This window comes from Diadema setosum, chromosome 8 (assembly GCF_964275005.1).
Source record: "Diadema setosum chromosome 8, eeDiaSeto1, whole genome shotgun sequence".
Taxonomy (NCBI): Eukaryota; Metazoa; Echinodermata; class Echinoidea; order Diadematoida; family Diadematidae; genus Diadema; species Diadema setosum.
Genome location: NC_092692.1, coordinates 15,961,141 through 15,988,756, shown reverse-complemented (window position 1 = coordinate 15,988,756; position 27,616 = coordinate 15,961,141). Strand labels below are relative to the sequence as shown.

Below are 27,616 nucleotides of genomic sequence, written 5' to 3'. Positions count from 1 at the left end.
TGCTTTCAGAAAAACATCAGGTCTGTTTTATCTCAAAATATATAGCAGGCTCATTGTGAGAATTTGGTGGGGATCATATCTGTTGTAGTAATTATTATTCTTACTCATTATCATCATCATCATCATTTAGTCATTATAACTATCATCATCACCAGTATTTACTTGATGTAATTTGATGTTTTGTTTGTAATGTGGGCCTACGGCTATGCTGTCACTGTAAGTCTAGAAAGAGTTGATATTTGAACAGTTCATCCCCCAAAATACCAGCATCTAAAGAAATTTTGGGAGGGGGGTGGAGGGCATTCAAAGAAATTGGCCAACAAAGCCACTGTGGTGTGGGTAAAAGGCATCATATATTCATGAGGTTTATCATTTCTTCATGAGGTTCCTTGTCTTGTAAAGATTCTCATATTTCACTTCAAATTGCAATCAGGGTTTAACTAGAACACACGGATGACTGTTGTGTATAAAAATATGTGCCAGACAAAGAAGTCTTGCATATCTCTCTCACTTTTCCTTTGTGCGTTTCGCTCAGCCACTCCCTCAGCTGGATCAGTCGACTCTCTTGGAGGGGTGTCAGGTCACCAAGGAATTTCTTAATGTACTCCTCATCCATCTTTGATGCCTCTGTACCAACAATCAATAAGAAATGCCACGTAGTGAAACATTTGAATCACCAGGTTTTCAGATGGTATATAATCAATCACGGACCTACTACACATCGACGAAGGTGGCAGCGGTGATCGATGGGATCAAAGAAAGATTTTTATCATAAGTCCATATGTGTAGTAGGTGCACTGATTTATCATCACAATTACTATTGCTTGACTCATGCATACATATAAACACAAAATAAGTGGTGCACAAAACTTGGACTCATTGACTTACATGCAGCACACATGTACATTACACATTTGATTTTACAGTGAGAAAGGAATATAACTTGCTCAAATTGGCTGATGGAACTGTCATCTGAAAACAGTCAGTTGCCATATATGAGATTTCTAGCAATCTACTTCTCATGCCTAACTAATAAATGGCCTAATAAGCAAATTATAATAACCAGGCTCTGGAGTTGATGCTGGATGCAACACACACACACAAAAAAAAAGAAAAAAAAAAAGGGGGGGGGGTGGAAATGGGAATCTAATAACATTATGCTTCACTTGTACACTTGTGACTACCTACACGTACATATTGCAGTAACGACACACGTAAGTATGACCGTTGAATTTGTTGTCATGGTACCATTCCATCAAGAAACTGACAACAGCAAATATTCCCAGGGACTTTGTCACAGCAAGCCCTTGTTCTGACAGTAAATTTTTAAAGCAGCATATTGGTGTTGGACCGATTGTGGCTGATTATCTCATCACCTAAAGAGAGCGATTACCGGTTGTGATGTTGAGTTTTTGACTTTTTCCATACATCAATTGTGGAGAGAATTGTAATTCTTCAGTGGAACAAATGTCCTCGGATTAATCTTTGCCAGAGAATTCATGATGTCATAATTGACGTGGTTGCGTGGGTCTTTACAGCTGGAAAAGTCCTGCAAAGCGTATCTCACGTAAGGAGCGCATTAATTGAGGTCATATGGTGGCTACACAATTGAGCATTCAGTGTGAGGTCAAATAGTGGCTATACTACTGACCATTCAGTGTGCAGTCAAAATGGTAGCTAAACCACTGTCCATTCGGTGTGCAGTCAAAATGGTGGCTATACCACTGACCATTTAGTGTGAAGTCAAAATGGTGGCTTAGCTACTGTCCATTCTGTGTTCGGTCAAATGGTGGCTATACCGCTGACCATGGCGTGTGCACACGTCATGAAAGACAAGAACCTCGCAAGCACTACTGACCTTCTGCAGCCGAAGCAGTCGCTCCCACCATCGCCCCGCCCTGCTCGGCCATGGTGCTGGAGGCGAGGCGGTTCCTGATGACAGCTCCATCCACCACGCCTACTGTGCAGGTGGTCTGGTTGGCAAACGGTCGCAGGGCGGGCTTCTCCTCCTATTGGAACAGACAAAAAAATTGAGTAACATTTAAGTGTCTCCCTGACATCCACTGCCATGATGCGAAAATTCATGACCATACTGAAATCTTGTTTCCTATTATACAAATCACTTACAAAGATGGACTTTGCTATACAAGTATAACTGTAATGTTACATTCTACTTCAATCCAAATCTCTTGTCGGCTAGACTGCGTGCTGTGATGGCCCATAAAGAAAATGATAAATGTATTGTGCTGACCTTCTTCACTCTCTTTGATGCACTAGAGACAAACAATGAAGGCTTCTATGACGATATAATGATTTCCCCCATAAACACATAAAGAAAATAATTCCTCCACTCCTTTAATAGCATAGCTCGTAAAGACATCGTTGATGCTCTGAAATCAGATAATAAACCGACAGTCTGACCTGTAAGTGAGGGTATGAAAATAACCACAATCATCTCTCACCGATTTCTGCTTCACCAACACCTTCTTCCGCTTCGGTGTGGTGGTAGTCTCGTTTTCTGCCACGGCTGGCAGACAGGCCTTCACGCTCGTCACCTCTTCCTCCTTCTGGTCCCCGTGAATTTCCTGCCACGTCGGTATTCTCTCCACCCCCTCCTTGATGATTTCATGGATGTAGTACAACAGGACCTCTTTGCCCTGGATTGGTACAAAGAGAAAGGAGAAGATAAATTTAATATATTATTAAATTTCTTTATGTATGCCTTTGCTGTGCTTGGTGGAAATCACTATTTTGAACATGAAATCTGAAACATATTTTTTCCTGAAATTGAAAAAACTTTCAGGGAAGAAAGTTTGATGTGATACCATTTTGCAAATTTTACTTTGGAAATTGCAGAAATTTGTAAATGGTACTGTCATTTATTGAACATTTGGCTTGATCCTACAAGTGTCTTTAACAACTGTAAAGAGTGTGCAGGTATAAGAACTTGCAGGTGATCATGATATGAGTCACTTTTCTTTGTGACAGATACCCAAGAACAGGGGAAACATTGGATTACATTTCATACAGAGATATGAATTTGGACATGGTCTGACACAATGGCACCCTGCATGGTACAGTGTATCAGACTATTAAAATTTCCATCAAACCGTTATAAAAAAAAAAAAAAAAATGCAAGGGACATCTGTCCTAGCTTTGTCAATAAATAAAGCAACTGACAGCAATCAAACTTATTGATCTGCAATGCAGGGCATACCTTTCGGTTTCAGCACTTAACTTGTACATGTACACATATGAGCTATATCTCCAACCTAGTGTGTGCGGTTCTAACAAAAGTGATCTACAAGGTCTCAAAATCTTTCTGCCGAGATGGCGAATACCTCGCCTGCCTGTCATGGAGATTCAGCTTAGTTTGTGGATTAACCTCAAACTAGGTCACTGTTTTAACACTCATGATAGCAGGTATAATGGAACGATACCCACTCCATGACATTTTCAAAAGTTCTGCTACAAAGCGCTATCACGTAGCACTGTACCCTTGGGAAGAGAATGAGGGACTGGATGTGCAGTCTCATACATTGTGCATGTTACCTGGAGCAGCACAGACATACAGAGAACAAGAGGTGTCTGATGAGAGTGTGAAGAAATGTTCAGGGAGATGGATAATGACACTTTCACACAAGGATGGGAGAGAGATAACTCCTCCACCAAAACTCAATCATCCGCAGTTTGGAAGGGGGGAATGTGTGACAACCTGCTCTTTGATCCAGGAGAGCAGCAGCCTCATGGAGTCGCTGGATTTAGGGGGGAATCAGAGGAGATGGGGCGGGCTTTACACGCAGGTGGGACAACAAAGACCTGGCTAGATATGACGTCAAGGGGTGGCAATAGGATGCAGTATGAAGCTGGGTGGAGGAGGAGGAGGAGGAGGAGGAGGAGGAGGAGAAAGGATGGAAGAAGAAGCGTCAGGAAGATGGAGATGGAGATGGGGAAAAGTGTAAAAATAAACCACGACAAATAAAAAAACTCATAATAAAAATACCATATGCATTTGACCACAAGAGGGTAAGGAACGAAAAGACATTTCATTGTCACCTGAGGGATGGGACTATAATGTACAATACAGGTTGCCGATAACATTTTAAATAGTATATTGCCCAGATGACTTTCTTAAACTTGGGGTAGACTGGGTCTGTTTGGGCATAGCATCAGCTTCTCGACTCCAAAAGAGCATTAACTTTTAACAACTCTTCTTAAGAATGATGGACCTCTTTATGCAAGGAAAAAGTTTGGGCTAAGTGCAGTATTTCATCAGGAAGATGAGGGAGGCAAAGTACAATGACAAATGCAGCAAAGGAGATCACCCTGTCCACGTTATGCAATGTTGTTTCTTCACTATTCTGAGGAGGGGAGGGGGATGAAAATCCAAGCACGACATGGACTATACAACGTAAGTTGTTTTTGTTATGTTTTGTTGGCTTTTTGTTTTGTTTTATATTTGTCCTGTTTTTGTTGTTTTATTTTTGTTTTGTTTTATTTTTGTTTTATTTCATTTTATTTTCTTTTTTTTCTTCTTTTTTGAGAGAGAAGAGGTGTGTGTGTGTGTGTGTGGGGGGGGGGGGGGGGGGAGACTGGGATAACAGCCGGTGGTTTGGATCTCAAATGACGAGGAGAAAATATTGTCGGATGAGAGATGATGAAAGCGCGAGAGAATCCCAAGGAAGCGAGAAGCGAGCGAGGGTATAACAAGGTCGGTGGACGGCGCCGAACCATTAGAGGATGAGCAAAGTCCCTGCTCGTCCAGCGAGCTGTCAATACTCGCGCTCCCAAAATAGGCTGCTAGTCAACACGGGGCCGCCTGGGCAAATTTGCCCTTACTACTGGCACATCTGGTGTAATGAGGTTGTGAGTCCGAAGAGGGATTTCAGAGAGTCACCAACTCGACACTTTGCCAGAATGCGATCAACCTGCCGCATAAAAACTGCACAACAGAGCCTGATCATTGGATGGATGTTCCACTGCTGGGAACATGTTTCTTGCTTGGAGGTAGAGAGTGGAACAAAAACTCTCACATGGCAATGCTCACTTGCAAAAACTGTACTTATAACACCCATCATATGTTTTGGGGAAAAAAGTCAATTGTCCCCCTTCCCAGGTCTTTTTCCTACTTTTTTCATCTTCTATAGGGTGATACTTTGTCAAATTTGCTACACTGTATGCCCCATCTAGTGAAAACACATTTGAGTCCTTTTGAAATTGTAAAAAATTTACATTTGTATTCGTCGAAATACGATTCCAAGCTGTCAGTCTACTTTGGCACAACATTGTAATTTCATGCCCATATATTCACAATCATGAATAAACTGAAATGGTGTTAACGAGGTCTGTCATGTTTTGATGTACAGCCTGATAGAAAACACGGCTTGTCATTACTGAAGCATGAAATTCACAAGTTCTGAATGCCAATAAATTTTCCACAGATCGTTGGTGACTTAGTTTGTACGATCACTTTACAAAAACATGGTGTTGATGGAATGTGTTCATGGCATGCAGTATTAAGTATTTTCCATGAAATTACAGCACTGTGCAATTTAAGGACATGAGCTCTTTCCATATATTTGCATATATACATGTATTGTACGATATCAAAATGTCACACAAAAACAGCAAGAAGTGTGTGAAATTTATCATATTGCATTAGTTACAATTAAAAGTCAAAAATACATAAAACTAAAATTCCTAAAAGGTTCCACATATTTTAAAAAAGAATTTTTATCTGCAGAATGAACCAGGAAAGACAGGGTAAATTTATTCACGTTTACAGCAGTTTACAGAACACCTATTACATTGTATCCCTAGGTACAATGTAACTTCACTTCAGATCACGATGGCATTACAGTATACTGCAGTGCATGGGAATAACACATGGTATCACTGCATAATCTAAATGGCACAACATTGTGTATATTTTCAATTTGAGGACTGTACGCTGACAAAAAAAAATCAATTTCACTCTGCGGCCCTTTACATACGAGCGCAGCGTGCAGTGTGCACAAGCAAAAAAACGTAAATTATGGCAGGACTTGCATGGGGCTTGGATGTGCGCGCGTGGATGGGCATTCGGAGATTAAGTTACCTTTCCAATTAGTTCTGCCCGAGGCCTGTGTAGAAAAACGGTGAATGCAGCCTTGAGTGTAAAGTGTGTATTCAAATTCCGTGGCACAGCATGCCTGATCACAACATGACAAGACTGTGTGCTTTACATTTCAGTGTGATAAATTTGATTAATTTCATTCATTTATTAGAATTTCAACATACATGCTGTACTTGATGACTTTTCCTTTTTCTTGTAGTACATACACTATACCCAGTGTCTATCCTGTGTACTGGATCAGCCCTGCCAATGAGAATTTTACAGTATTTAAAGGCAAGGTTTCTCAAACATACAGTATAGTTGCTTTTATAGTTTATGCAGTGAAGAGATTGGTGAAACGCTCAGCATTCAACTGAATGACAGAATGTGGAATTTTCATAAAAATGAAACATTTATGAAATTCTTTGATATTTTCTGTACATCCTCTACTATCATGACAGCTTCCGTCTAGAAATTCACACGTAGTGGCTCATAAAATTTTAAAATTTGTGACGTCATCTTTCACACTCGAAAGACTTTCATAGAAAAACACAGTGTTATGATAATGAGCTCTTGAATCACTTGCCCGAGGTTGGAAGGACTGGACATTTTTAAACAGATGATAAGTGGATGAACATCCGTGACTGAGTGAAAAAAACAACAACTAAACAGAAAGCACACTAAATTGCATCCAACAGCCTTGATGGAGGGGAATAAAATATTGATAGTTTAAAGGAGAAAGCAATCAATACTGGCATGCGCTCGTTCCCAACCTCACATGGCCATCGACACGCATGACTGCACCGTGATTTCCTGTTGCCGGGACGGCGCAGCTCAGGATCGCGGAAATTAGAGCAAGGATGGCAAACGCGGTCGCGTCGATTTCACGAGTCGTTTTCCCCATCACCTCATCTCCGTCACTTTCGTGTCTGACCACTCTCATGCACCAACAAACAATCCCGAACAGACCAAAGTCAAATGCACCTCGAGTGCGACCCAAACCTCCCGAGAGTCTGCTTTTCATTACGCCATTGTTGTATGCCGCCTCTCCTGTCCCGGAAGAATGCATTTCGTCGCGTTCCCCGTGTTGTCATCGCTTTCCAACACAGTTACTCATCCTACCGAGTTTAGAAAAATTAATAATCATGACTATCGATCCATGCCAAAGTATCTCTATCTTTTCCCTCTGTACTACAGCATGATCAAATTTCATACCGGTACTCTAAGTTTTTCCCCACACACATTGTCAATGATCATCCACTAGTCACTGACTGCTGGTGTGAAATTTTATATTCTCCTAGACTGTGATAAAAACTAGATCTCAACCTTCTTTTTTTTTTTTTACATTCTCCATTACTCTTATAGAGAAAAAGTGTGCATTGATTAAAATTGTAATTAACTGATCTAACATAATGCTCCTGGATTGTGATCTCACTATTTTCAATCTTATTCTTTCTTATTCTTATAAAGAAAAAATGTGTGGAATAAATAGAATTGTAATTGATTAATTTGAAATAATTCTTCTGAATTATGATCACCACATTAATCTTATTCTTTCTTGTTCTACAAGAAAAAAGTGTAGAATGATTATAATTGTAAGAAAAAGGGATGACTTTCACAGACATCTGATGCATATATGTATGTGATTAAAACAACTCAGATTACTCAGTATATCAAACTTGTTACCTGTGTAAAACGTAAATATACGAAACAAATACATGTGCACATGTTATGATCAAACTTCAATTTCTATCAATGTGGCTTTCTTATTTTTGAAATTCAAGCAAACTGAAGTCATATGCCTGTTCTCATAATACTGAAGCTCATCGGTCATCATGCAATCGAGGAACTAAACACCTACCCTACTCGGCAGACCCAGTTTAGATGACCTCTCGGAGAAAACCCTGTCCGAGAGAGTGGATTCCGACTCGTACGGCGGCACCATTATCTATCGGCCGATATATTGCATACATGTGCCCTTTGACTGGACCTCACGGGCATTTACAACCTTGTGCAGTCCCTGCTTCCTTTTCAATTTGTCCATTATTGAGATCTGTGAAGCCCAGCCAGGCGAAGTAAGTGACCTTTCTGCATCTCGAGAGCCATACACTGGGACCACGATATAGAAAAGCCAATTTTTTATGACAAATAAAAATGTCCTGAGGCCATTCAATGAAGATGACTCTAGTTTTCACATGATTTCACAAACTGGAAACTAGATATATTTCTGTGAAAAACATGTCATTGGAAAAAAAAACAGAAAAAAGAAGATGATCGAATGCAAACAACACAGAGCAAAGCATCAAGGGCACGCACAATGTGCAAACTGTTCAAGGCTTATGGTCAAAGTAATCTTTTACAAGATGCCGGGCGAAGTGAACAACATCTAAGATTTACTTTAGGTACAGCAACACAATTTCGTACGACTATGAAACTTGTGCAATGTACATGTAGGAGCCGTCAGCCCTGCCCACTAAGCATCATATTATGTAATGTTCCACACAATCAGAGGAACTTCCTCCTAGATTTAAGCATAAAGCACTTTACACTGCTTTGCACAAAAAGAAATTGTTGAGAGTTTGGAGTGTGCTTCAAAGTGCATGCATACCGTACAAATTAGCCTAAAAAGTCAGAAGCAGAGATCTCAAACACAGCAAAATTAAGGAAGAAAAGCAGTTCTGATGCAGGAAAATGTTGAAGAACTGCTTACTCTATGCACATTATGTTTCTACCTTTACCTGGACTGATGATATGAGTCACAGAAAAAAAAAAACACTTAAATGCAGCTGTGATAATGAGTAGTGTAGACAGTGTTAAATTTAGTAATATGTGTAGATAAGACGAATATTATAAATGTGGAAATTTTCGCATGAGTAGGCCTAAGTTTTTGCTTTCAGTCTGGTAAGATGAAGTTTGCATGTTTTTATTTCTGTGAAATAAAAATATAAAGAAGTATTACATGCACATAAAGGCTTATACATATATAATAGCAAGCCAAAAAAATTGTGTGTTTCTACTTTTTCACTATTTTCAAGTCATGCGAAATCCGCAAAAAAATCCACTCGGCAAAAAGTTTCCACTTTTACAATATTCATATAGTGCAGGGTACTTGAAAAGTAAGTGACTACACTGTAAGTGTCTATTTTGACACAAATGTACAGTAGGTATAAACATCACTGCGAGAGGAAAGAATCTGCTATCAATCAAGCGCAAATGATATGCTTAAACTGTGAAAGTCTTTTTTCTTCCTGCTTGTCACTTAATAAAGCAGAAGCTACAATACGAATGGCTTCCACTCTCGATGTAGTTGCCCCCCCCCCCCCCAATCGAGGAAAAGCTTCACAACCCCGGTTTAGTATCAATACGGAAGTGGCACATGATAGATTTAACAAAGCACGAGATAAACTTCAGTACTGACACTACCAGCAGCCTCAGGAATTGCACTCTTCATTAGATTCTTGTAATTTTTTTGTAAGCCTATCTACACCAATCTTTATTTTCCCCCCTTCTGGAACTCAGGGCAGTACAGTACATGTAATTCTGTAATTAGAACCATGCAAGTTTGTAAGTCAGCTGTCGCCATGACGATGTAGGATTGGGGGAGGGGCGTGGCACATGGGTGAGTCAGCCACCATGTGGAAAGGGGCTCAGTTGCCTGGGCTCTGTGTTTTATGCTTTAATTGCATACAATCACTGTGTATATGGGTACTTTCTGACACAAATGCCCAGTGGTACTCGCACTCCATGGATTTGGCAATACACTTGTACCATATTTGCTCACATTTGCTGTGCATTATTTTCTTTTTTCTTTTTTTTTCAGAATCAGATGCACATGTGACTTGATATTTCAAAGGCCAAAGTATAGAAATAAGACATACAGTATGTTAATATAGTATAAGAAAGGTACCCTTCCTCCCCCCCCCCCCCAAAATAAAAGTTTTTCTTTTTTGTTCCCTAGTCACTGCTTCCCTCCGCCCCCCCCCCTAAAAAATGTACCTAATAATGAAGAAGAATAAGCAAAAAAACAAAACAAAACAAAACAAAAACAAGGTATTGGGAGTCTATGACTGAATACTTTTCTTAATCAGTCATATGAAATTGGAGCTTCTAATATATTCTTCCAGATTACATTACTAGTGTTGTACATTAACATTGTTTCAGCTTTTACAGCCTTCAGCATCATATTGCCTGAGCTTTGTGCATTTATACAACACCGTCAATCACTTTCAATGATTGTTGAATGGTTTCTTCAATATACTAGTCTATGCTGACATCGCCAAAACTAATTCCCTGAGGAATGATGGAGGGAATGATCCCTTCTCCAGCAAGCTATGGCACAATGTATTCTGATAAAGTGGCCCTGGGCATAATGTGATACTTTGATTTGATGAAACCCCAACCTGCTATGAACATGCAGCAATCAACCAAAGGTATTTTAACAAAGTTGTCCTCCCTTTATTTGCTTAAAATATTACGGAGAAAAGAGAAAATGACCTTTAAGACCTGAGGGCATGGTACATAAACAAGGCTGTTGTTTAACAGTTCAGTGAATACATTTTCTGTATTTTGTTGTAATTATTGAAGCATTTTGAGTCCATTTTCATATCCAATATACATATTAGTTATGATAAAATGTTGTCAATAACACTCCTAGCTATAACAAAAGATATGAAGAAGAGACACACTGAGAACATGTCCAAAGTAAGCCCAAAAACAAAAATTCCTTCTTCAAAACCACTTGTCTGTGAGCCCCAGAGACATATGTAACAGCCATGTCCAGTCGGTATCTGGGTGACCGGAAACCACTTCAGTCATACTAGGGTGATTAACGTAATGGCATACCCGCTGAGCAGAGAGTGGTAGTACCAGCCAATACTTTCACTGAGCTTCCTTGTGACATGTTGATTAACCAAGGAAATGACAAGCAGCTATCAATAAACCTACAGTGAACATTCTTCCATTGAATGTATCTCAAACAGCTGGAGCAAGAACTTGACAAATTTGAACCCCCCCCCCAAAAAAAAAAGGAAAAAGAAAAAAAAAACATACACAAAATGTTGATTGATATGTCTAGTTAATTTTACAGCTAAGTGGTAGCCCAGTTATTTGCTTTATTTTTCTTAATCATTCTTCCCAACTCAGATATAAAAATCCAAACAAGTAATCAGGCAAATGCTGTTTAATCCTACATACATGTACAGTGGGAATTTTGCATAGACTCAGCTTGGGATGAAAAAGCAGCAGGGAAATGAAATGAAGACAGACAAGATAGATTTCGGGAATGCAAAAATAGAAATCTGTGGGATTAAAAGAAAAAAAGCAAACAGAAATATATGCAAATGCAAGGTTCCTTCCAAGAATCATTCCACTGGATTTGATCGCCGGGATTATACTACCTCGGATGGGGCACGCAAGAGCAAGCAAGGTATATGCTTCTATCAAAAACCACCCACGGATATACTACTTGTATGGCAGTGAGAATGCATAATTATAGTGTATTTTACGGAGATCACGCCATGAGTGGTTCTACATAAAAATACAATATATGTACACACATAATAAAAACCTTGACCTCCACTTCTCATACACAGGACCATCTGTCACATTGCTCTCTATTTGCAATGTATTCATTAAATAATAAAAAGACCGAGTAAACTCACGAGAGAAAGCTGCACTGGTGCAGGGAAGCATGTAAACGCGCGCAAAGTGTCATGTTTGACTTGTGAAAGCAGTCTTCCACATCAAAAGAGATTGAGTGCACGGTTTGTTTTATTATTGAAACACGGAAAGAGGTACACAAATATCTGACTCTGATTTGCATTCCAACCTACTATATAAAATGGATCAGATGATTACGATTGCTGCTCTAATCCTATTTTCACAAAGGCCTTGGAACGGATAAATCAAGGACCTCTTGGAATGAGAGAAAAGTCTGACAAAAGCAAGAATTTGAGTCATAAAAAGTAATATCGTGCACCTTCTCGTCAGGCCCTTGTTTACTCGTTTGCATTTTTGAATACCAGAAATTTAAAGGTAATGTTTACCATTGGGAGCAGTGATTTAAAAAATGTTTGAGTTGTCACATTTGATGCATATTGCAATCAGTATGTGTAGGTCAGTTGTATCACAAAACATCCTACCATAGAAAACGTTTTGCAATAAAGCCTAAAATGTAAGGAAATATCGCTATTTTTCTCAATAAAACATAACTGTAGATGGTTTATTCAAGAAACAGTTTCATTATAACTATTGTTCATATTTTATTTATTAAAACAATATTTTACATTTATTAGACAGATGAAAATTTTTGACATTGGTTGTTTCCAGTGCTAACTCATATTTTAGAACTATTTTGAAGCACTAAAGCTGGGTTTTGTTTCATCTGCAAATGGTAAACAATGCCTTTGAAAGTGTTTGATACGCAAGGCAATGCCAAACACAGCTGATTATGCACATGCACAAACAAAAACCTTCATTCATTTTAAGGGTATAGCCATCAATTGGTAGCAGTTATTAAGATAAAAACAAAACCTGCTATTTGGCATAATCTACACTAGCCTCTGTTCTGTAATGATACATGATACAACAACCTTACCTCAATCTACTGAGTTTACGGTACTCACTGTAGAAAAGAAAATACTGCTCTACATTCCTGTCAACCTCCATCATTCCTTTAGTGTTATAAAGCAACGTATCCTTTAAACTAGGAAACGCAATGGTCATGGATCTAGATATCAATCAATGATCCTCACTGATAATTTGAAAACATACATTGTACGTTGCCAGATAAGCCTTGGTGGTGGGACTCACAATGTAGGAATTTGAGTTGTTCCTACTTGAAAGAAATATTACAACAAGTAGGAATCACACCAGAGTGAAATGCATGGTCATCACTAATTTTCCCAGCTCCTGCATGATTGTCATATTTAGTGTAAATACATTTTTTGTTTTTGTTTTTTCTGTCACATTTTAATAACAATCTCCTACGTACAATTGTACCAGCCTATTCCACTTTTAGTCAAGCGAGCATCCCCACGTTTATCCTCTATATCTCATAGCCGTCTGTCTATGGGTGCCTTTATCGCAGTCTGTCCGTGGAGTGTGTTTTTCAATTCACTTCTGGCGTAGAATTAAGGTTTCCAAACGACTTTCTGAGAGCTTTGGGCAGTTTATAAACGCAAAGCTGTTTAATGGGGTTAGAAATGCCTTTCCAAAATGCAAAAAGGTGCGATCGCAAATGCGTTTTAGCCAGAAACATGTTTCTGTGGAGATGATAAATACAAAGTTTTGATATGCATTCATAGCTCTGACCTGTCCACGCCAACTACTGCTATTTTAACTACACATCTCTGCACCTTGGGTCAAACTGTGCAATAGAGCTGCATGGTGACAAAGCCTCCCTCTGGACTGTAGAGATGATAAATACAAAGTTTTGATATGCATTCATAGCTCTGACCTGTCCACGCCAACTACTGCTATTTTAACTACACATCTCTGCACCTTGGGTCAAACTGTGCAATAGAGCTGCATGGTGACAAAGCCTCCCTCTGGACTCGAGACAGATATGATAAACATGTCAACTCAAGAAATGCAATCCGAAAAGCCTTAGCAAGTAGTTAAGCATTTTGATAGTGGGTATTGAAACGTGTTCCAAACATGGGAAAGATGATAAACACAGTCTGTGTCTGTCTATCTGCCTGTCTGTCTGTCCCTCTGTTTTCCAATCAGTCACCTAGATCTCTCATGTTTTGGACCGCCATGATCGTGCTCCCCAATTAGGAGATGCCAGCATGCCCGTTATTATGCAATTTTCCTCTTCATTTGTCGCAATTTCCCCTTCTCCTTTCACCCATCCAATCCTGCCCTCTATTGTCTGGGGTGGGGGGGGGGGGGGAGAGGGGGAGGAAGGGGACGGCAGCTGACGGAACGGCTGTCAGGTCGCAGACGTCACTCTCTCAGTGTGACGCAGGTCGTCCCTGGCCGCATGAAATATGCATACAGATGAATAAATCAACTCATCTTATACGCTCAGTCATCCATGATCCCACGGTGTAGTGCATTCATGGGCGCACAGACACACAGACAGATGCATGCACACATACACACCCACACACTCTTAATGACCTCAATGCAATATGTTTGTCAACAGAAGAGTTCAGCGATGAGATGGCAACTCTTAAATATTTCATGACTATACCTAGCAAGGTTACCCAGTTACATGTTTTTCACCGCATAAGACAATAAAAGACACAGGACAGGAATGATGCGGAATGAAATGTGATGCATTTCATCCCTGGGTTCCTTATCGTTTTTGGAGAGCACTGCCTGAAAAGAATAAAAAAGAGGACATTCATTCAATAATGAATCATGCACCTGCAAATGTGATGGGAGAATGGGGGGGGGGGGGGAGGGGCTGGGACCCCAAGGATGGTACTGATGACCTGAAGGACACTTGAAAAGCATTGCTTGGAAACTTCAGTCAGAACACTGTTTGAAGACTTCTGCCTTGAAAGAGGGGTTTACAGAGTATTTGCTGATATTTCTATTTTTCCCCTCAAATTCTATAGGGCCTACTGAAGCTGAGAGTTCAAACACAATGTGTCTCAATTTTTTTTTTTTTTTTTTAGTTTATTGTCTCTTTTTCCACTTCTACTTCCTTTCTTGGAATGCAACTTTCTAGTAAATTAATCTGATTTAATCTGTCTTCTCAGGTCTTTTTTTTTTATAAACTTTTGGTTTTACTTTGAATGTATGCTCTTGTTTGTTTTTTCTCTTTTTAAAAGTTTTCATACATGTAGATACTGTAAAACCAGAAATGTTCACGTGCATTTTAATCTCACAAATTTAAGACCACCAAGATTCATAAAAGTAAAGTGTATTTGAAAGTTCTTGTCTACACTATAATACATTGGATGCCAGTGGCGATTCACAAAAATTTCATGTCACAAACAAACTTGTGCGTTGGCTCCTATTTGCAAAAATTTGATGCCATGAATATCTCTTGCTTTACAGTATGCTCATATGTCACCTTTCCCCCAAGAAGAGTACACAGAACATTGAGGTTTTTGCAAACTAATCATTTTCTACTGTCACACTGCAATACTAATAAGATAAACAAATAGCTGGTCAGTTAAGTTCAAAACTTGAAAAGAGAAGTTTGAATACAGAGCAATAAATTCACTACATGTACATACTGAACATTTCATGTTTGAAATTCAATCAATTTGACATGCTATTTTTTAAATGTGAAAACTATCTTTTAAAAAGTCAGCATTAAAATAGAAATTGTGTATTCCATGCATGTACATGTCTTTGTAGTACTTTTATAATCATTTACAGCCTTCCTGGAATATATTAAAAGTTTCTCCTTAACAACGTCATTCATTGTCCTAGGAATAGAACACTGCACACTTGAAAACTGATCTTGAAACTCAAAACAAGGATATAATGGTTTGCTATCTGGGGAAACTACCGGTAATAAAAGTAATACTTACACTACACGGAACTGACAGCTTCCTCCACTGGATCTAATGTTTACATGATGACTACCAACAAAATCCAAACAAAAACATGAGTCATATCACTCAAAACTATGTAACACTGCAGTGCCTATCAGAAAAGAAATTCCACATTTTGGTGGATGACTACTATTAAATCAACATTCATAAGATATTTCAGTGCTCAGTTAACAACCATAAAGTACCACTTATGTATTATGCATAGAACTGGTATTGCAAAAGTGGAGACAGATTTTCCATTGCAGGGAACAAGTTTACTTCATGAATTTGAATGAAAAGTACAGTCTACCAAAAAAGAAAAAAAAAAAAAAGAATATGAACTGTGCACACTTCTGTTCAATACCATGAACATGGGACTGATACACAAAAGGTATTTTGTACAGAAGAATCCAACATCCCATTTCAATCCACTGCCCATTGCTATGCAAAATACAGGAATTAAAGGACACGTAATGTTCACCTTTATAATATAAATGCAGCAATATACTACGTAATAGAACACATCAGTGAAAGTTTGAGGAAAATCAGAAAATCTCTTCAACAGTTACACTATTGTAGGAATTTTTGAAGTGTCAGTGCTGTCATCACTGGATGAGAAGACTACTACAACTTGTGATGTCACATGCATAGAGTGATACAAAGAAAATACATGTAAAGAAATTCAACATATTTTTACTTTTCTTGCATAATATACCACTGAACTTGAGGACTTGATTTGATTCTTTCAGAAGGCAAGGGGAATAATATCATCCTTTTTATAATGTACTTCAGTAACAAGTCGAGGGAATGCGTACTTAAAAAACAAATAAATTTCATGAAATTCACTTTTTTTTTCCTTACATTGTTCTAGATGTATAAATCAGTAGTACAGTGTAGTTTTTTCATCCAGCAGTGACTGCAAAAAAAACTTAAAATTCATAACTTTTCAACGGATTGTCCAATTTTCTTCAAACTTTCAAACTGATGTGTTCTTCTGATATTGCTGCATTCACTAAATCCACACGTACAAGGTGAACTTGTCCTTCAAAACAAACAAAAAAACTACACATGCCCCCAACATTGATTTAAGCCAAGAAGTTTGATTTTCCAATTTTCTATTTGATTAATCTAATATCTATTTGTGTGGGTTGTTGTTGTTTTTTTCATTTAAAAAAAGAGATCCTCTCCTAGCATAGCCATGTTTCACTTCCACGGGACCAGCGAGAACTTTGTCAGTTGTTTTGTTCAGTTTTGTCTCTTCATTTATTGTTTGTTTTGTTTTACTTTATTTATATTTTTTTTATCACGGTAGTGCTTGCTGCATCCTGCCCGGAGGCAAAATGCATACATGCAGCAGGAAACTGAAAAACCCGACAGATAGGCAGTCGTATACATGTTTTTGCATCGGGAAATTATGCCGCGTACACTGTATGAAGTGCCTTGCTGAAGGCAACGACAGCCGAGACCATCATGCATAGCAGATGCCACTGTCTTGCAGTGCACCACCGCAGGCACCACGCACTGCAACCCTGGATGTTTGGAACCGCCTGGATTTCAATATCATCCAGGCCACTTAAAGGCCACACTGCCCTCGCTTGGCAGTGCTCTCACTTTCTTTTCTTTTCTTTTCTTTTCTTTTCTTTTCTTTGTGTCCAGAACAGTAACTACAAAGATGTACAATTAGACATTACATACAATGTACAGTTTGGACATACTACATGCGTAGAAGAATGCTATACAAAACTTCAACTTTCCTTCAAGTGTTCAGTTACATACACTTTCACAAAGACAATCATCATAATAATGAAAACCACATGAGCAAACAACTAGCACAAAAAGAGGGGGGGGGGGGGGGGGGAAAGGACCTTTCCAACTATAGCCCATGATTTCAACTGACAAAATTGTGGTGTGGTACAAAATGTATGTAAATGTGACAAACTGCAGTTACCTGGTACTTTTAAAAGGAGTTGTTGCAGTCCTACTGTAAATGTATGCCTGTATGTCTGTATCTATGCTGTTGTACTGTAAGGTCTACTACATGTACACTTGTAGATGTTGGAAAGTTGTACACTGTATATCATGAATTCATTTAGCTGGCCCCTACCAAATAACAGCAGCAAATATATAATGTACACATACAGTGTACATTAGCCAAAAAGTACTTTAAATACAGTACCAAGTGTACAGTGTAAGAGAGAGTCCAGAAACCAAATGATACACCTTTGCCATTAAGTATTCAATGATGCATAGTTAATGGCCGATAAAGCATCGGCTGATGACAAGGCAGTCTCACTTGCTATAATATTTTTGGAAAGATAACTATGGTGTATACATTAAAGACGGGAACTAGGACAAAAGCCATTGATAAAGTGAGTCAGTTCCAAAGAACAATACACGTCAGAGCCACAGTCGTGTCAAAGTTTGTATGATCTGTATCACCTAAAAATATTTCACACGTAATATGGCATTATATGAATGCAGTCCATATCATGGACCTTCCATTAAAACAATCCATTGAGAGTTTCATATTGTAGAACTTTAGAAACTCAGAGCTCTTAAAAACAAAACAAAAAAAACCCAAAAACAAAAACAGTCCCTTTAAGAATATGATACAGACAATCAATATGCACACTTTGGACAGGAATCCGGATTTTACCAATTGAAGGAAAATTTTCTCTACATGGTACACCTATGGTACACCTTGCCCCAAACATGTATGGTAATCATACAACTTGCTGTTTGTTAGCTGCATCAAAACGTTGCAACCATAGAGTGAGATACAAATAATACTACCGGTAAGTGCTGCAAATACAACTTTAATCTTTGATACTGGACACCCTTCTTTGCAGGACATTTCTTAGGTGATTCTACGATCGACTCTTTTAATCTTTTGAGGCAGCTTACTCTTTGTAAGCTCCTCTTCGACTGTATAATGTCTGCATGGTGCATTTATCCCTAATGGACCTCTAATCCCAAAGCTAGGAGACAAACACAAATCTTCTTTAGATACCCAATAGAAGCCTACTTTTTCTCCTGTGTAAAGTTTTTTTTTTTTTTTTTTTGTATTATAAAGGACTGAGAAAGCTTTAGAATACAAATAATACTGGGTGATGGCATGGGGACATGTATATTTTCTCCTTTTTTTCTTTTTTTTTTGAGGGGGGGTTTGTAATATTTAATATTTGTCTAGAGGGAAAGATTTAGCATTAGATGATATCAGTATGTACAACTTTAATACATTGTATCTCTATTTTGAGAATCAAATCATGTGTCTCAGTGTTCTGCTTTGCAAGCAGACGATGTATACTCACATGTACAATTGTAGGCCCAGACATACTCAATACTATAAATTTCGTTGAAGACGAGTCCCGAGAATACTCAGGCAGGTGTTTATGGGAAATGCATGTTTTAATAGCAAAATCAGTCCGTCCTCAACGGGTTAACCTCATTTATCATGTGCTGAAGGGGTATCTAGGAACATGTACATATACTGTTTACATACTATGTACAATATATGCCTCTGAACCACATGGTCTGGCTTATACCCTGATTTCTGAAGATCTATGATTACATGAGGACTGACCTTTCAGTAACCCCAGCTGGATATGAAAATATCGCATAATACATACCTGAATTACTGACAGTGTGCTGTCTCATATGCTGCTTTGGATAACACACACACACACAAACACACACAAACCAAACCAAACAAATGGGGGGGGGGGGTATTCCCTTGAAAAATGGCTAAAAGCTTTTTGTTTGCTGAACTAGGCCTCAGAAGGCCATATCATTTTGAGATTTAATGAAATCTTCATTGTACCAGAGAATTTTCTCCATCCAGCAACATCATATTGATCATGTGTCACCTTTAGTGCACTGTACTATGCATCCAGAACCTATTTACATCTCCCCGTCTTTATACAGTATGTTTTCAGTCTATGATCGTACATGTGTGTATAATACAAACATAGAAAATTGGCAAGGGGGTGCGGTGCTGAAGCGTGCACTTTAAAGATTTGGATAGTGCATTTAATATAACCCCACTGAAGTAAATTTGTACTTTGGACAACAAAGAACAAGAAAACGAGAAAAAACAAAACAATGGCACTCCATCCCTCTTATTAGAACTGACTAAATTCATTAAAGCCAAACAAAATCAGAAAAAATAAAGAAGCAAATATGAATAAGTACACCAAATCATGACATAAAGTATGCATTCACTATGATCTTCTATTAATGTGTGTTGCCAAGGTATTACATCTTGTAGATTGTGCTACAAATTGAGTAGCACAAACAAAGAGTTCTGAAATGCCGCAATGCCAGTGACTGAATATATGTCAAACAATTTTTCAACTCTGTTAAGACATACTAGCCATGTAAAGTACAAATTATGGTAAATATGCACCTTAAATCATTACAAAAATGCAGTTTCTGGGACCTACATTTTAAACGGATGAAGTGTAGGGATATTCTATGCAGCATTTATATGGCAGACACCTCACTGAAGAATGCCAGCAAAAAATGTCTTGACGTGTTATGAGTGTAGAAATCACCTACAAATTCCGGCTAATTCCCCCGCACACAATTAAGTGTCATCATTTGCGAATCGCCAATCATAATCAGAACACAGTCCCATACATCAGAATTACTGGTGGGCTGGGTTTCTCCAACGTTTACCCTTTTGAAAGAATTACATAATACCCTACAATAAACTACCTGCACATGCTTCTTATGTGTCAACCGCACCTAAAGCTGTATCAGAAAAGCAAGGACACCTCTGCATTGCAGCAAGTGAATCTGTACAAAGTATGTCATTTTTCTTTGAAAAAAGGATGCTGCTACCAGCAGTACAGAGGTATTGTTGCTGGTCACAAGTCAAAACAGGAAACCAAAGTACAGGCTTTGATGCTGTATAAAGGCTCTTTACGAAGTGAAAGTGGCGATAATCCGGAAAAAGTCAGTTCGGTCATGTACAAAACTTTGAAGAGAGCAATAGGCAATTTTCATTGCAGGGAAAAGATTCACATTACAAGGGGATTTGCACTTTTTAGTTTGTTCGTCTTTTTTGTTCAGAAGTTTCACTGATTTGCCAATATTCCCTGTACTTCACACACTGTTACCAGCATTTGTTTAAAAACAAATTATTGCCAACAATTGTTTATTGGATGTGTCTTGCATAATAATAATAGGAGAGATGATGTCTCTTTTCTCGACAAAGCCAGAATATAAACCAGAAACATTCCCGGCATGAAACTTTCATGAAAAGGAGCCAACAGCCATTTCATACACGGCATGAAATTTTCGCAAATTGCCACTGGCATTCAATGTATCGTGTAGCAAAAAAACAAAAAACAAACAAACAAACAAAACTATTGCATATAAAGTTTCATGCATGCAAAAATTTCTAGTTTTACAGGAGTGTTTGTTTGTTTGTTTTTTTTTTAACTCTATTACCTTCTTGATGTTAGCAGCGTACTGTTTGGCAGCAATTTTCTCCACCGTGTTCTCGAAGCCAAAGAAGGACTTGACCTCCAGGCTGGCTGTCTGCTCAAAGCATGTCCAGTTGGGATTGTCTGGGTGTACCTATTAAAAAGAGATTCAAATAAAAAAATTCCAATCAAGAAATCGTATTTTGCCACAGGTCCACGCTGTACTCGACAATATTCTTGTCGAATGGTATCATAACAGTATTCCTTTCATTTTGGGTACCTACTGGTCTGACAGAAAGGTCGAACCAGTTAGTAGAAAAAATGGGTTAGTGTGCAGCCCTGAAAAATCACTTCAATTTCATTTTTTAATTGAATCCTATTTGCTTCATTTCTGTGTTTTTGGTTTACCATTCCCAAAGAGCCAAAGGCTGCAGGTGGAGACCTTGTATAAAGGTAAACAGTCAGCTTGACTGGCAGCAGATACAGCCGCAGTCGCAGCCACACAACTGAGTGTCAGAAAGAATCCCTGCATTAATTTTAAAGGTAGGGAATCCCATTTGCATGCCTTAAATGAAGAGTTGTATAAATACAGCGGTATGTTGAAGAGAGTATCATTTTAGAAACTCCCATAAAGTATTGAAAGTGGAAGGTAACATTTAGTACATTTTTATTGACCGTTAGATTTTGAATTGAATTTTTTTCGGGGCTCACCGTAAATTCCAGTACATTACTACGCTACCTTTGCAGACCCATGCACTGCATGTGTGTCCATCATGTATATTTTGTGAAGAAAGTTCATCAAAACTTACAAACATTTCTATATACATTCTTGCCACACACTCTATATGTTATTACATCAGCTCTTATACTTTTAAATTTGTGTTTATAGATAAAAAATACAGAAGACTGCAACAAAAAGGCATAAGTGTGGCTGACACACAGAACTACTGAGTAGTTGAGTTTTGTGCATTATTCAAATTGTAGATAACTGTTGACTTCCAAATTTCTCAGCAGTGGCCTAAACAAGTCCCCTGAGGTTCATATTTAATGTTTTGCTGCATTTTGGGAGGTCTGTAAAAGGTATCCCCTACCTTTAAGATACTATACATAAACAATGTAGTCTCATCTCCAATTGATGCATTTACCAATGTTATGGACTTGAGTGGGGTTGAGTACTGTATGTAGCTTTAGTATACTCAATGTTTCTGAAAGCATGGCCAACTGCATCATTACTTTTCCATGCTGTAGACTTCAATCAGCAACTTGAGATGATCTTATTTAATAGTTGATACACCATTGCCAGACCCCATGCACTAACAAAATATAATATGTCTAGATGTCTTCTCAAGTCAGCAAAATCATCATGCTGTACATAATTCAGTTATAATGTTCCACAAAAGCATCGACATCAAGGGTTTACTGGGAGAAATGGGGTTAATTGATTTTTTTTAAGGTAATCTCCCTGAGAGGCGACTATCGAGGCAGATGGTGATTAATATCTCATTGTTTGGAGTAATCATTCGACACACTTTTATTGCTCCTGCATCGCGATTATGAGATAGAAGACAATCAGGCATCGATCTCGCGGTCTATAGTCCCTAATTGCAGCTAATGCATCCGGCAATGCTCATCGTAAATTTTTTTCGGGTCACCGCGCTTCCACAAGGAAGCACACGTGACAACAGCAGAGAAGAGCTGTATGCGCGAACAGTACGCTTGCGAGCGTACATGCCACACATGAACACAGTGGTAGGCTCGATATTCAAAAGTCTTCAAACTGGATAATATTCCATGACTTTGAATCATATGGAGGTGGAAGGCATACAAAAATGTATTTTTGAGGGGGTAAAAAATTGGCCTCTTTACTTTTCATTATATACGATGGAATCAGTGCAGGATGTTCATATCTGCACTAGACGTATCTACCATAATTCTATAAATGCTTAACAACATCAGGGAATTCCCAATTCTCATGGTGTGCTTTGCATGAATGCCTCTTGGATCTTTGATAATGTCAAAAAAGACCGATGTCAAGCTGAGAGAAATGCCTTCACTTTTCCATTGTTTTCAAAAATTTGGAAGGAAAAAAATGGAACAATAGGATTAAACATCTCAATTTATGTTGAAAATCATGTTGATGATTTATTGCAAATTTTTTTTTTTTTAATCAATTTGTATAGTGATCTTCTTTTTCTCTTTCACACTTTCTCTTTCTCTCTGATGAGAATGGTGGCAGAGAAAAGGACTGAATCGTTATTTCAATATTAAGTTGTTTTATATACATGTACTTTTACTGCAGCTAAAGAAACAGAGTGATTTTTTCCCCTGCAAAATAATGAGTTTCTTATTTTCTCCAGCAACTTTAATTATGGACGGATTCTTCCTCTAAGGCACAATCTATGGAGAAACAATGCATATTGACTTCTCATGGAATTTCCCCACCTCCCAATTATTTCCACTCAGTCGCCGCTGCATTCTCCGTCGCCAAGCCTACTTGGTGAATTTCCCCGACATTCCACGAAGATGCTCCAATGACCTAGTTGCACACTTTATCTCTACTTGCCCCGTGTCCTTCTGCATTGAATGTTTTCTTTGGATCTTGTGAGCGCAATCAAATCCTGCTGCTGTGTACACCTTCCAGATTTTTACACTTGTGCATTTGAGGTTGGTTTGTTTCTTTCTCTCTTTCCCCTCTTTCTTTTGGCTGTTGCCAGTCTGCCACTACAATACACAGTACAGTGGACTCCCGTTATAACGAAGTCCTCGGGACCGGCAGTTTTCTTTCGTTATAACGAAATTTCGTTATAACCGAATGAATAAACAATAAAAATACATAGAGTTGATAATGTTGCGGCCCTAAATTTTATTTCGTTGTAACCGGAATTTCGTTATAACCGTGTTCGTTATAACGGGAGTGCACTGTACAGCCACAGATTGACAGCACAGGCTGAAATTAACCCTTTCTGTACCACAGACAATGTTACATGAGGCTTTTGGTGGCAATATATCAGTACTCAAAGCACAAAAAGATTTTATTAAAAGGCACGTGACCCTGAGAGCCGTTGGCAATCTCCGGCAGCCCATCACCAAACAACCGAAATAGCCTTCAACAAATGGCCGAAATTATTTCACGAACAAAAAAAAAAGAGAGAAAAAAAAAATGAAAAGCAATCTGTGATGTAGTGAAGATGTTCATATCAAAGTGTCACAACAATTTACTTTTATAGCTAGTGAGCAGGGTGCCACAAATGCAATACTCATCTGTAGTATGGTGGAAATGTCCGTCACAGAGATGTATATAATGACAATATCATCTGTGGAAATCAGGGTTTTCACCAGCTACATTTGCACTACATGTATGTGTTGGTCTTGTGCAATTGTGCTACCTACACAGCAATGAACCCCTGTCACAAAGTCAAACTGTAAATGTGAGGTGAAAATTAATTACTGACACTTACTGTATGAGAGTTAAAATTTTTAATGAATTGACAAGTACACTGTAGAAGCAGGTTCATCAAAGATAAACACACCTGCATCTTTCTGCATCACACGCAATATTTGCATGAGTGAGAAAAATATTGATATATACAAAGCATATATGACCAGTCCACCAGAAATACACTGTAACAGGAAATCTATCTCATAGTACATTATATAACTGCTACCCCATGGGTAGTTTGATACAGCTCTGTGAAAAAGTCAAACTTGTAGAGGAAATTCTCATTGAATATCAATGTTGTTGTTACATTGGATACCAGCCCTACAACATAAACCGAGTCTAAAAACAGTTATGAGCACCTACAAGTTTGTGTATGTGACTTTAATCAAACACTGTAACTATAGCATCAATTTTTATCAACATCAAATAAAGGTTGAGGCTGCTCCAAAACAAACAAAATAATGAAAATATGTGAGATAATTTCAATATTCTTCAAAAACATTTCTTGTATTAATGTAAAGCATGCAGCATCACTGAAAAGACTGAAGTATTTTTCTCCATTTGATGACTACCTTTGATACTTTAAATACTTTGAAAATGGCATTCTGTTTTTGCATTCATACTCTTCGTATGAAATGTATACTGATGCATGCATGTGTGTATTGTGTGCATGTTGGGAAGTACAGCATTACGAATACATACTACTGTATGATGTACTGTACATTGTATTAAGTACATTGTAACAGAGAATGATTAATTGCAAGGATGAATTCCTTGGACAACCCCTATAGCCTTGGACAAACAATATTTCTTTCATGAACACTGGTAATGCATCAGGGAAGATAGTGCATCCATGATGAGTTGCATAGTACTACACAATGTACGTAGCAGCCTGTGGGTAGAAGAATCAATTTTGTTTCATACTTCTGTACCGGTCTACTTGCAGCTTGTTTTTGTTTTTTACTTTAAATAATTTTTAATGGTCTGTTTCTCTTCAGGTAGATCCTGAAGCATCACATGATGGCACTTATATCATCATCAGCTGAGAACCAGAAGGGCATTATTACCTTTTAGGATCTGAGCATAAGTAAAAACAAAACAATCAATTTTCATGAAATAAAAAGCTTACTTACATAATCAAAAGTGGGTAGATTTACAATGTACCTTGTATAACTACATTGTTCTAACTACTGGAAAAATAGCATCCTTGTGGTTTGACTGAGAATATTTTACTGAAAACAAAAATAATTTAGAATTGACACCATAATATGGAAGAGATAAAGCTCTACAACATGATACCTACAGCTGTATAATTCAATACGCCCTCAAAATTGCAATAATGCCCTTCTGGTTCTCAGCCAAAGATATGATCTCTTCTGTAGACCACAGGCCATTAATATCAAACGCGATAGTCAACACTATCACTGAGAACAAAAACTGTCAGCAGGTATTTGTATGTACTACAATATATTTGAATCACCATCTTTTGCTGGTGTGCATATTGACCAGCAAGTCTGACAGCACCGGTGCATCTGCCAATGTGCACTGTATTCAAGTATCGATAATATTGCACTTTATAATATCGATAAAACACGCACACTTCAATTAAGTGAGTCTTGCTGCCAAGCTAAAAGGCTCCCCCCCCCCCCATTTTTTTTTTTTTTTCATCCTCTGTTGTTCTTTCATTTCATGAACTACTGGCATCAGTTTTAACATCAGTTGCACTTGTTTGACAAAAAAAAAAGTCTAACAACAGGTACTTGTAGATTAATCCCAGTACGAAAAGCTGTCTGCTGCATTGACAGTGTGATTGGTTCTTGACATTTACCCTGACAGGCCCTAGTGTTCAATATCAAATGCTAGTAGCTGTAGAGTAACTCTAGAATCAACGGCTATCATATCACTGTATCAATAGTTTATTGCCATTCCGTGTTGGTTTGTGCTATCATATTGTACTGTGGAAACTTTGACAGCACATTTCCAGTGATTTCAATGCTGCAATGATATAAATGCATTCATATGTAGGCCTGCAGTTCATATGTAATACTTCATTGTAAATTTCTTTTGAGTTTTTCTGAGTTTTCAGAAGCATTGTAATGGAAATGTGTTTGTAATCAATACCAATATTGGTGCACATAAAAACACTTTTACATAAATGTACGCCAATGTACTTCTATGGGAACATAGCTGATCCCAAGTGATTAAATGCCACATATTGCAGCAAATACAGCATTCATCATTACAGTGCCACTAGAATTATTTGTTGAAAGCGAGGCTACTAACCAAATCATGTGAAGCAGGTGAAAATGCTTGAATGCCAATTCATTTGATATTTGTAAAACCTGACTTCTCACAGGGGGCTACTTTATAGAATGTGAAAGGATATAATTGTATGAACCCATTCTATTGCACCCTCCAGGGGCTCACTGAGACTCATTGTCCCCAGGAGTTCCGGGTGCAACTCTTTGAAGGAATGCCCCCTAACCCAGGGCAGAATGCTTGGAAGTAACAAAGACATCATTCGTACATTCGCCTTTGACTACCCCCTACAAAGAATCTAATTCATTTTTCTTTCTTTCTTTTCTTTCTTTTACACAAAGAAGTTATAGCTCCTTCTCTACAGCTCAACAGAGATTCTCAGCCTTTCTGCTGTGTATTTACTGGTGCAGTGAAGTTGCATGATTGATTCTAATTCATATCAAAGACACCTCGTAGAGAGTTCTTTGAAAGCGCCATACCCACTCTCCACGGTATAGTCCTCTGGTTACAATTTGTGCTGCCAGCACACTTTGTCTACATGTGCATTTTGGGAGTAATTGATTCAGGATTGATCGTTCATTGCCTGGGCCAATGAGAAGCCACAATCGTTCGTTCTTGAATTTTATTTTGTCCGTTGCTATCTTCCTTGGGTCTTGCAGGTGCCTGCAAATATCGTATTCAGCAACCAGCAGTTTATAGTTTTACAGTGATGTACAACTGTATTGAAGACCATCTCACGGTTGAGAAAATTTTATGCAGCTTTTTTTTTTTTTTATAGATTATACATTGTAGATCGTTATAGTTTTACAGTGATGTACAACTGTATTGTAGACCATCTCACGGTTGAGAAAATTTTATGCAGCTTTTTTTTTTTTATAGATTATACATTGTAGATCAT

At 38.2% G+C, this 27,616-nt stretch overlaps 1 protein-coding gene across 1 annotated transcript in view; it reads right to left on the bottom strand.

Annotated features, from left to right (window-relative positions):
* Positions 1–27,616, bottom strand: part of LOC140231396 (SEC14-like protein 1) — a 62,022-nt gene that overhangs the window by 9,277 nt on the left and 25,129 nt on the right. The window contains exons 4-7 of the mRNA XM_072311522.1: positions 21,046–21,174; positions 2,463–2,657; positions 1,859–2,009; positions 512–627 (exon numbers count right to left, since the gene is read on the bottom strand). Of these exons, the coding sequence (XP_072167623.1) occupies positions 512–627; positions 1,859–2,009; positions 2,463–2,657; positions 21,046–21,174 (591 nt within the window). The remainder of the gene's footprint in view (positions 1–511; positions 628–1,858; positions 2,010–2,462; positions 2,658–21,045; positions 21,175–27,616) is intronic.